Raw genomic sequence first — 11,850 nt, 5'->3', positions numbered from 1 at the left:
CACATACACACACTTCACCTGCCATTTGTCTCTGGATCTATTTTTGTTCATCAATTTATGTTGATCATTATATCCCACATATGAGTGAGAGCATGTGATATTTATCTTTCTCTGATTGGCTTATTTCACTTAGCATAATGCTCTCTAGTTCCATCCATGCTGTTGCAAATGGTAAAAGTTCCTTCTTTTTTACAGTAGTGTAGTATTCCATCGTGTAGATGTACCACAGTTTTCTAATCCACTCATCTGCTGATGGGCACTTAGGTTGTTTCCAAATCTTAGCTATTGTAAATTGTGCTGGTATGAACAAAGGGGTGCATATATCCTTTTTGATTGGTGTTTCCGGTTTCATGGGATATAGTCCTAGAAGTGGGATTACTAGGTCAAATGGGAGTTCCATTTTTAATTTTTTGAGGAAACTTCATACTGTTTTCCACAGTGGCTGCACCAGTCTGCATTCCCACCAGCAGTGCACGAGGGTTCCTTTTTCTCCGCACCCTCTCCAGCACTTGTCATTTGTTGATTTGTTGATGAGTCATTCTGACAGGTGTGAGGTGGTACCTCATTGTTGTTTTCATTTGCATCTCTTGCATGATTAGTGACTTTGAGCATGTTTTCATGTCTCTCGGCCTTCTGTATGTCCTCTTTCTAAAAGTGTCTATTTAGGTCCTTTGCCCATTTTTTGATTGGATTGTTTAATCTTCCTTTTAAGTTGTATGAGTTCTCTGTTAATTTTGGAGATTTAACCCTTATCAAAGATAACATTGGCAAATGTGCAGCGGGCTTTCTTGTTGTTTTGTTGATGGTTTCTTTTGCTGTGCAATAGCTTTTTATTTTGATGTAGTCCCATTTGTTTATTTTCTCCTTAGTCTCCATTGCCCTAGGAGCTGTGTTGGTAAAGATATTGCTACGACATATGTCTGCTATTTTGCTGCCTATGGAGTTTTGTAGGATTTTTGTGGTTTCCCATCTTGCATTTAAGTCCTTTAGAAATTTTGAGTTTGTTTTCGTGTATGGTGTAAGTTGGTGATCTAGTTCATTTTTTTGCATGTATCTGACCAAATTTCCCAGCACCATTTATTGAAGAGACTGTCTTGACTCCATTGTATGCTCTTGCCTCCTTTGTCAAATATTAATTGAGCATAATGTCTTGGGTCGATTTCTGGGCTCTCTGTTTGGTTCCATTGGTCTATTTGTCTGTTCTTGTGCCAGTACCAGAGTGCCTGGCACTTTAGTCAGCTCTAATTAGTAATGTTAGCCTCTTCATCGGCACCATTAAGTCATTAAAACATTTTAATGTTGTGTGCTTATTAAGTAAGACAGTTAACTTGGCCTCAGTTTTCGCATCTGTAAAATGACAGGCTGCATGAGGTTTCTGTTAGCTCGGATAATTGTAATGTTGTGATGGTGTTCGTGTGAGTCGTTTATCCCTACAGTCTAGGTATACTGTACTTGCTCCTTAGCCATACTTCCTAGATCAGTGATTCCCAAAGTGGGCGCTACCGCCCCCTGGTGGGCGCTGCAGCGATCCAAGGGGGCGGTGATGGCCACAGGTGCATTTGTTTTAACTTTTTTTGTATTACCTTTCTATTCTGAGTTCAATAAATAGTTTCATAATTTCAAACTTCAATGTTTCTAATTTACACCTTTCTTTACTATATTTTACGAAAAAGGTAGAAACATTAATACATATATCTTTCTGTTTAATTGCTATTAAAATTTAAAAAAAATTAATTTCCAGGGGGCGCTGAGTAATATTTTTTCTGGAAAGGGGGCGGTAGGCCAAATAAGTTTGGGAACCACTGTCCTAGATGGTGCAGTTGATCTGGTTTCTTGGAAATCTTCCGAAAAAAGAAATGGGGTTAAATTTGGCTCCACTGGAGGCATTTCATTGCAGCATTTGTAGCTGGAATGGAATGGAGAGTGTGATTTGTTGGCGGTACTGTAAAGAGAGAAAAGGAAATGAAATCAAAGTCCATTTACACTTACTAATGGGAAGCAAATATGGAATGATGGCAGTGATGGTAACAATTCACATTTATTGACCATTTTCTTTTTCCCCCTCTTAAATATGTATTTATTGATTTCAAAGAGGGAGTGGGAGAGAGACCTAGAAACATCCGTGAGTAGAGAGAATCATTGATCGGCTGCCTCCTGTACGCCCCACACTGGGATTGAGCCCGCAACCTGGGCGTGTGCTCTGACTGGTTATCCAACGGTGACCTCCTGGTTCACTGAGCTACGCCTGCCGGGCTTTATTGAGCTTTTTCTATGTGGGGGCATGTATTATTTCATTTTATCTTTGCCATAATCCCATCTAGTATATAGTCTTATTATCCCTGTTTTGCAGATGAGGAGACAGAGCACAGAAAGATTAAGGAACTTGCTAAGGTCACACAGCTAGTAGGTGACTGACTTGGGATTTGAACATATATACTCCAACTAGCATCCGTGCTTAACCATGATGCTATAGTGAATTGATTCCAGATGGAGAATCAACTAAGTTTAAATAACTAAAACCCTTTAAATGACTACATACAATTTTTTACCAACTTTTTATTTTGAAAAATCACAAACTTAGAAAAAAGTTGAAACACTAATATAAGGAACATAATATAGAATCAGCAATTTTGCTTCATTTGGTTTATCTGTATAATATTTCCTTTTTAAAAAAGTAAATAGCAAACATCATGATGCTTCTAAGAATAAAGACAGTCTTCCAAGTAACAGTACATAGTGTTGTTATGACACACAAGAAGTATGGCATTGAGTATTGACAATTCTAATAACCTTTAGTTTGTACTGGATAGGTCAGATCTCTTATTAGATCATTGAAATTGCACTGCTCAAAAAAATCCTTATGAAAATCTGATTTTCTTCTTCTCAGAAATCATATTCCATGCCCATTGGCATTGAATTTCAGCGGAGATATGCAACAATCGTTCTAGAGCTTGAACAGCTCAACAAGGACCTAAACAAAGTTTTGCATAAAGTTCAGCAGTACTGCTATGAGGTAGGTAATTTGCATGAATTTCCCTTGAGGATCTGTGCCCTCTATACTTTCATTTGAAGCTTAATACTGTTACACACTTTAAAAAATCCAAACTAAGCCAATATCTTTATAAAATCCTTTAACAGAACCATATTTCATATATATTTTTATTCCTTACAGTATCAGTGTTGAACAGTGCTTTTATATCCAGTGAGCTATCAATTTTATTGATTTTGTTCGTTTGGATTACAACTGATATAGGTCTCAAAAAATTTTAGAAAAATAATTACTCTTTTAAAAAAATGTTTATTGATTGATTTTAGAGAGAAAGAGGACGGGGTGTGGGGGAAGAGAGAGATTTGTTGTCCCACCTATTCATGCACTCATTGGTTGATTCCTGCATGTGCCCTGATTGGGGATCGAACCCACAACCTTGGCACATCAGGATGATGCTCCAGCCACCTGAGTTACCTGGTCAGGGAGAAATATAATAACTTAATTCTGCTGTCCCAAAGACTATATTTTGGTTTGTTTCCCCTTAGTTTTTATATATACTAGTATATGCTTGTTATCACTAAGTTATGATCATGCCGTGTATACAATTTTGTTGCTTCCTCCTTTAAACTTTACATTACAACTGTGGATTGTTGAACTCAAGCACATAGGTCATAGGGTTATTTCTGAATTGCCATTATCATGCACACAAAATTATATATATGGCCCTAGCTGGTTTAGCTCAGTGGGTAGAGTGTTGGACTGAAAGGTCCCAGGTTCAAGTCCAGTGAAGGCTGCATGCTCGAGTTGTGGGCTTGATACCCAGTGCAGGAGGCAGCCAATCAGTGATTCCCTCTCATCATTGATGTTTCTATCTCTCTCTCCTCTCCCTTCCTCTCTGAAATCAATAAATATATTTTTTTAAAAATTATATATATGAATGTGGTTGCAGGTTCGATCCCAGGCCCTGGTCAGGGCGTTTACAGGAAGCAACCAATCGATGTGTCTCTTGCACATCAGTCTTTCTTTCTCTGTCCCCCTCCTTCCCTTCCTTCCACTCTCTCTAAAAATTAATGGAAAAAAATATACTCAGGTGAGGATTAACAACAACAACAAAAAGATGCCATAACAAAGCTGATGATACATGCAGAAGTGGGTTGCCCATCAGTCTTTTTGTATAATTTCATATGTACACAAGGCCCTTTGTGATAGGCTCATTTTCTAATGAAGTAAAATTACTCAATTTTCAGAGTACTTTTGTGGAAGTATAATATTGATTTTAATATAAGAACATGTCAGAGAGAACACTTATGACTAAGAAATTGTACTCCTAAGTACATACCAATACTTAATATATATGTGAACAGATATTTACCAAAAGATATACACTAGAGTGTTCATAGCATCACTGTTCATTATAGCCAAAAATTAGCAATCACCCAAATACCCATTAATATTAGAATAAATTAATAAACTGTCATAAAATTATCCAGTGGAATATTCTCAGCAATGAGAATGAATGAACGCAACTACATGCAACACATGGATGAACTCACAAATATAATGTTGAACAGATAAAATCAGACACAAAAGAATATATATAATGCATGATTCCATTTACCAGCATGTAAAGCTCAAAAGCTAGTCTATGATGCTAGAAGTCAGGATGGTGGTTACCCTCAGAGCATTACACTGGAAGTTGGCGTTAGAGGGCCTCTGAAGTAATGTTGTATTTTTTAATCTAGATGCTGATTTCTCAGGCATGTTTGATTTGTGAAAATTCATTAGTCCATAGACTTTATGATTTGTGAACTTTTATGTAGTGATGTATATACTTCAATGAAAAAATTTTTTAGAAAGTGTTAGAGGACTAGGCTACTTACTGGAGCATATTGGTATTTGCAAAATATTAGATAAAACCTAAAATTCCACACCCAGGGGATTGGCTAAATAATACGGTGCAGCCGCACAGTGGAGTGCTCTGCTGCTGCGAGAACGAACCCAGACGCTCTCTATTTGCTGATGGAGTGTCCAGGGTATAGTAAGTGAAAAAAGTAAGGCACGAAAAATAAAGGTCACCTTTGGGGAAACAGGAATCCACAGAAATAAAATAGACTTGCCTCTGCTTAGTTTTTCCAAAACGCCCAGGAAGGATAAACTAGAAACCCATCTGGGAGCCGAGTGGAGATAGAGGAGAGAGGAGGAGTGACATTTCTGTCCGTGTTTGTTTCCTCAGCAAACACAGGTAAACTCTAAAGGAGCCTGACTGGTTCAGAGGAGCAGCATGAGCACCCTGAAGGGCAGAGACGCGTCCACATGACTTCACCATAGCATCTTGTCAACCAAATGTTAAACCAACGCTGAGCTCGAGTTGATAGGGTTTCTCTCATGGTGGTGAAGGGTTAGCAATGCTGAGACACTGTCCTAGGACTAAGCAAATGGTTAAGTGAGTATATGAGGATAAGGGGAGCCAAGCCTCTCCCTGTTGGAGAAAGGACTTACCAAGAAGGGGAGACCAGAGCGAACCCTTCAGTATGCGACTAGACTAGGAAGAATCGTATGAATTCCTGGTTCATTTTATGTTTATAACGTGGGTATAAGTACGTGTGGATGTGTGCTGAGAGAACCTAGAGCCAGGACAGCCTGAGCGCACTGAGCACACCCAGCATCCGCATCTCAGTGTCTGAACACTGCTCTCCCACAAAGGAAGCAGCACTCCTTGGAAAGGAGACAGATCCCAGAGCTGGGGCAGAGAGTGTAGAAGATGAGCCTGGACCGTCTTACTGTGCCAGGGAAGTAAAATGTGCCCCAGAATTATGGGGACGTATCAGAAGGGACCAGCTCAACAGGGTCCCCACTGGCCAAATCTGGGACAATTTGAGCTTCAGCATAAGTAATTATAGTAAGAAGTTATAACCCATTGAATAAAATAAGATCCATGAGTCCACTAATATTAATTATTTCTTAAGGAAAAACTCTTAATAGTAAAATACCAGTAATAGACGTGGAAGGAAGGATAAGAGTGAGAAAGACACCATTTGTCAACTCTCATAGTAATATTTGGTAAAGATGAGAATCATGAATAGATACTAAAACTAGTGGGTACATAATCTTTACAAAGCCTCACAATCTCTCTTCTCAAATACTTATTCATGACTAAGGGGCAGGTCCTTTACGTTGAGGAATCTGCAGACACTTAACTGCCTTAACCAAGTGATCAAAGATAACACCACAGTGATGGGACTAGATGCCTCCTGGTCATGATCCACAGAGAAGTCAGCACCACACTGTGGTTCCTGCCCAAACTGCATAACCTCAGTGTAGTCAGGAGGAAACACAAACCACATCGAGGGATGGTGTACAAAGTAATTGGCGGGTCCTCTCCCAAAACATCAAGGTCATGAAGTACTGTGGAAACATCAAGGTCATGAAATACTATGGAAATAGAAGGCCATGAAGTAAAGGAATTAAAGGGACATGATAACCAAAAGCATTCGGGGGAAACAGCCATGTTAAGACATCCTTGAGTCAATTAAGAATTCTGAATAGGGACTATTAGAAAATGGAATTATATCAATGTTAAATTCCCTGAGTGTGATAACTGGACTATTCTTTTTTGAAAAAACATTGTTTATTGAGTTCAGAGAGGAAGGGTGAGGAAGAGAGAGAGAGAAACATCAATGATGAGAGGGAATCATTGATTGGTTGCCTTCTGCACGGTGGCCCTCACTGGGGATTGAGCCTGCAACCCGAGCATGTGCCCTTGACGGGAATCGAACCCAGGACCCTTCAGTCCTCAGGCGGATGCTCTATCCACTGAGCCAAACTGGCTAGGGCAACTGCACTATTCTTATGTAAGACAATATTCTTGTACTTAGAAAATAATGAGTATTTAGGGATAAAAAGTATAAGGGAAAAGAATTATATATACACAAACAGAGAGATCAAATGTTAAGTCAAATGCAATACGCCATAAACAGTGAATCTGGGTAAAAGGTTATCTAGAATTTTTTTAAAAAAAATATATATTTTATTGATTTTAGAGAGGAAGGGAGAGGGACAGAGAGAGAGAAACATCAATGATAAGAGAGAATCATTGATCGGCTGCCTCCTGCATGCCCCCCACTGGGGATCGAGCCCCCAACCCGGGCATGTGCCTTTGGCTGGAATCAAACCTGGGACCCCTCAGTCCACAGGCCGGCGCTCTATCCATTGAGCCAAACCCGCTAGGGCTTGTTTCATTTTCTTTAGAAAACTGTTATAGGAGAAAAAGACTTCTAAGGTAAGAGTGCACATAATTTTTGTTATAAATGCTAGTTTTGTAAACATCCAAATCTGAAAACGGCACAAGCACACAAATGGCATGGCTTCATGAAAGCCCATCTTACGTGTCAATCTCATGTCCAGCTCGCTCCAGACCAGGGGCTGCAGCCTGCAGACCAGCCTACAGACCTGAGACGGAGGTGTGAGGAGGAGGCGCAGGAAATGGTTCGGCATGCGAACTCCTCAGCAGGGCAGCCCTGTGTTGAAAATAAAAACCTGACAGACCTCATCTCCAGGCTTACGGCTATTTTATTACAAATTAAGGTAAATTTTGGAGAAAATGTTTTCTTAATATCCACACCTAAACGGACTATGCTAATTTGTTGCTAAAAAATTGTAATATATAGATTATATCGGTATTTTTTTTGTCTGTAGTTGAACTATAAATTAAATTTTGAAATGTTTTTTCCTTTTAGTGTCTAGCAGAAGGAGGAGACCTGAATTCCTTTGAATTCAAATCACTTACAGATTCATTGAATGATATCAAGAGTACAATAGATGTTTCTAATATCAGGTAATTCATTAGATGTACCCTAATCATTTTTATATTAAATTCAGTGATTTCCAGTACTGGTTTTAAGAATTATGCATATTTGTGAAGTACTTACATAATTTGTGTCCTTTAAATAAATTGTAAAAGAGCTTTTCAGTTATATCCAGTCTATTGATAGAATAGAAACTTCACATGGAATTTTTTTTTCACATGGAATTTTTATATAAAGGAATCAGAAAACATAATATTTAGTTGTTTTTAAAAATATATATTTTTATTGATTTCTGAGAGGGAGGGAGAGGGGAATTGGACTGTAACCACCTGGTTCATAGGTCCACGCTTAACCACTGAGCCACGCCAGCCAGGCTCGGTTTTGGTTTATCATGGAGGCTCAGCATAGAGATAGAGTATCCTCTTCCCATCACTCCTTGGCTCCTTGCTGCTTTTGAGTATCTTCCTTCAGTCAGTTCTGACATAGAATTAGGGCTACTGTGAAGGGTGGAATCCTTATCTTAGCTATTTCCTAATATTCTTAGCTATTTTCCTTTTTAAAAAATTGTTTTTAATTTTGTGAAATAAAGCAGTTAACTATATTTTTTCTTTCTTTAGTTGCTTTCAGAATAATGTAGAAATCCACGTTGCACATATTCAGAGCGGCCTAAGCCAGATGGGAAACTTACATGCCTTTGCAGAAAATAACACCAACAGAGACTGAGTAGAAGATTTAATTATTCCTACTGATAGGACATTGTTTTCGAGAAGTTCTTTCCCTTTATATAGGCTTCCAAGACCAAATAACCTGACTGCTGGAAAACAAGGGAAATTTACATCTGCAAATAAGGCATTTTGATATACTGTACTGCTTCTTATGCCAGCATTGCTGACCATCAGTATATTTATTTTTCTTTTATTATTCAGCTGCAGTAGCATTGCTTGTATTACATATGTTAATTAGCAAGTCGTTTTTAAACTGAAAATGTCTGAACATAATTTCATGGAGGAATACATTGGCCATTTTTTAATGTGCATGAATTCAACCCTACACGTGCAGACAGCTGTAGTGGAGAACATGGAGCAGCGGTCTTTTATGCACATGTGTGGCAGTGTGGAAACTGCGTCTGGAAAATGGCGACTCTGGTTCATTCAGCCTATCACCATCTCAGTCTTCAAAGGACACGATGAGCTATGGGAAGCCCTAGAGTGAAGGAAGGCACTGGAATATAGATGGGAATACAGACTGTACTAGTATATATAGTATATACTTGCCATGTGACATGGTTCTGTAGATCATTTTATAATAATAAATATTTTAATTTATCATAATTTATAAAAGAAACCTTTGTTGTTTGTCTGTTGAAAGAAAATGAAGGAGCAGGAAAAAAACCATTACTTGCAAAATGCTGAATCTCAGCAAGTGGATTTGGCATTTCTTTCCCCGTCAGTTCAGGGCAAAAAGTGCTATTGTTATGAGATTTATTAAAAAAGAAAAGACTGATAACACACTATTTTCATATTTTTTGTTTATTTGCACAACTTTTAGACCAAATTATTGGTTAAAATCCAACAATATACCATTTATAAAGTAAAAAGATTTTATAAGGAAAACATAATAACCTGTGCTGTGAAATACAGAGAAAAGGTTTGTATTTGGTTGTGGTTTTGTTTTTTTAAAGAAAACCCTGCCTAAAATATTAATCTTGTAAAAAGTGTATTTGGAATTCTCTTTGTTTTAATATAGAATATTATAAAGTCAAAATATAATAAATTGTTTTCAGATTTGGAGTTTAAGATATAGCTGTAGAAGTGGCTTTAATTCTTTTAAATGTCTCATAAAATGAGGCTTTTTATATGTTAATGTATAAAAAACAAACGAGATTATTTTCCATTTTAAATTTTTGTATAGTTTAAAAATGCTTCCATATTCTGTGCCACTGCAGAACTTTAGTGCAGAGTTTATATTTAGCTCAACTGTTATGTTAATTAAGAAAAGCATAAATCTTTTATTCTTAATATTTGTAATTCTAAATAAATTGATCTATGAAAATTAATATTGTCTACATTTTCATTAATATAAGTTGATAAGTATTCCTTCTGTTTAAGAAGTTTTAAGGAATTACAATTTCTATTAAATTTTATTTTTAGGGGAAACAGTACAGATTAATTACTAACTCATTCTGAATAACAAAACCATCCAATATTATTTTAAGGAGGAGTTTTGTCCATCCCTGAGTAAATCACAGGAAAACACCAAGCAAGTAAGTTATGTGGCTTACTATAGACCTAGTGAAAGGTCAATTTTAATGTATTCTGCCTAGCATTAGGTAAGTATTTTCTACATTAAAAAATTATTTTTATTGATTTTAGAGAGGAAGGGAGAGGGAAAGAGATAGAAAAAACAATGATAAGAGAGAATCATTGATTGGCTGCCTCCTGCACGCCCCACACTGGAGATCAAGCCCAAAACCTGACCAGGAATCAAACTGGCCACCTCTTGGTTCCTGAGTCGAAGGTCAAACAATGAGCCACAACAGGCAGGCATACATTTCACATCTTACATTTCTTAAGGCTTACTCGTCACACGTACAGTATACCTCATTCTGCACATAGGTAAGTGCTGTCACTGTCAGTGCCATCGTGTGTTGACGGCATTTGTTTAGGAAAGAAGAAATCAATGTAATCCAAAGCAGTCATTGGGTCAGCTGAGTGTTACTTTGAATGATGCTGCCACTGCCTAACACCTTTCTGGAGCTCTAAGGAAAGCCGGCAAAGCCAGGTTGAGTGAATAAGCAAGCATGTCATGTGTTAGATAGATTTGGTTCTTAATTACTTTGTTAGTTTAAAAATCAGATTCACTTGCTACCATTCAGAATCTACCAAGAGATTTGCCTATGACCTATTTCCCTCGAATTCATGCACCGTTCTCCGTCTTCATTATCATTACAACGCTCGGCCCGCTGTCATCACTAGCCCGGCACAGGTCAGTGCTCACGCAGCCCTCCTCAGATGCAGCATCATGAAGTGATGTGTGTAACATGCAGAAATGGTCATGTTGTCCCCATCTAAAGGCCTAGGGCTCAGGGCAAATGCAGAATTCTTACGAGACCTACAAAGCCATGCCTGGCCGGCCCGCCTCCCCACCTGTCAATCCTACCCTTTGCTCTGCAGGGCAGCGCAGGCAGTGCCGGCTGTGTTACCGCTCCTCCACCTGGGTCACTCCTCAGCCTGCAGAGCTTACCTTCAGCATCACCTTCTCAGAAGCTTCCCTCGGCTGCAGCACACCCTCAGGTCTTCATGGACCTTTGCTCCCAGCACATGTGAAATTTGATATTTCTTTTGAGTCCATGCTGCCTTCTTTGCTCAGTGAGGGGAAGGACTGTTTCTGGTTTTCTCATCACTTATTTCCAGGCCCTAGTGAAGCATCGGTTCATAGGCACCAAATATTTGTGGAATGAATGAACAAGTAAGAGTTTCAAAAGAGCTCTAAGCAACATTAGTGCCAATGGAATAAAAGTATGGGTTTTCATGATGATGGCTTTGAAAGATGAGACAGTCATCAGATACAGAAATCCTGATTAGGGGGTTCCCTTTAACCTATGATGTTAACACTAGTCTGGATTTAAAAGGCCAGGCCAGTATAGGAGGCATTGTATGATAGTGGGTTAATGCGGACTGAGTTAGTCTTAGGTTTGAGTCCCGGCTGTCCTTTATTAGCTCTGTGGTTGTGACCGACTTAAGTTTTTTGATCTTTAAAATAATAGTCCCTACCTTATTTGGCAATTGTGAGGACTAAACATAATGCCTGTGACACATTTAACAGATAGGATCTCTTAAGAGTTTTAAAGAGGTGCAGACTAGAAGATCCTACAATTTTTAAAAATTAAAAATGTAACAAAATTCTTTCAATTGTTTCCTGGGGAAAAGAACAATATAAACACAATAATACAATTAATAAGCTAATTACAAGGTTTACTTTTTTATTTTTTCTTTATTGATTAAGGTATTACATATGTGTCCTTATCTCCCCATTGCCCCCCACCCCCCCACTCAT

The 11,850-nt window shown here is 38.2% G+C and overlaps 1 protein-coding gene across 1 annotated transcript; it reads left to right on the top strand.

Annotated features, from left to right (window-relative positions):
- Window positions 1-2,892: 2,892 nt before the first annotated feature.
- On the top strand, window positions 2,893-9,852 carry LOC102426283 (protein lin-9 homolog). Its single transcript, XM_006108945.3, has 4 exons — window positions 2,893-3,013; window positions 7,394-7,573; window positions 7,726-7,823; window positions 8,412-9,852. Exons 1-4 carry the CDS (start codon window positions 2,900-2,902, stop codon window positions 8,515-8,517), a joined length of 498 nt encoding a protein of 165 aa, XP_006109007.1. The 5' UTR covers window positions 2,893-2,899; the 3' UTR covers window positions 8,518-9,852.
- Window positions 9,853-11,850: the final 1,998 nt, after the last annotated feature.

The sequence above is a fragment of the Myotis lucifugus genome, unplaced genomic scaffold (genome assembly GCF_000147115.1).
Source record: "Myotis lucifugus unplaced genomic scaffold, Myoluc2.0 scaffold_4506, whole genome shotgun sequence".
In the NCBI taxonomy this organism is placed as follows: domain Eukaryota; kingdom Metazoa; phylum Chordata; class Mammalia; order Chiroptera; family Vespertilionidae; genus Myotis; species Myotis lucifugus.
Note: the sequence above shows the minus strand (reverse complement) of the source record. Positions and strands in the feature narration are given on the sequence as shown.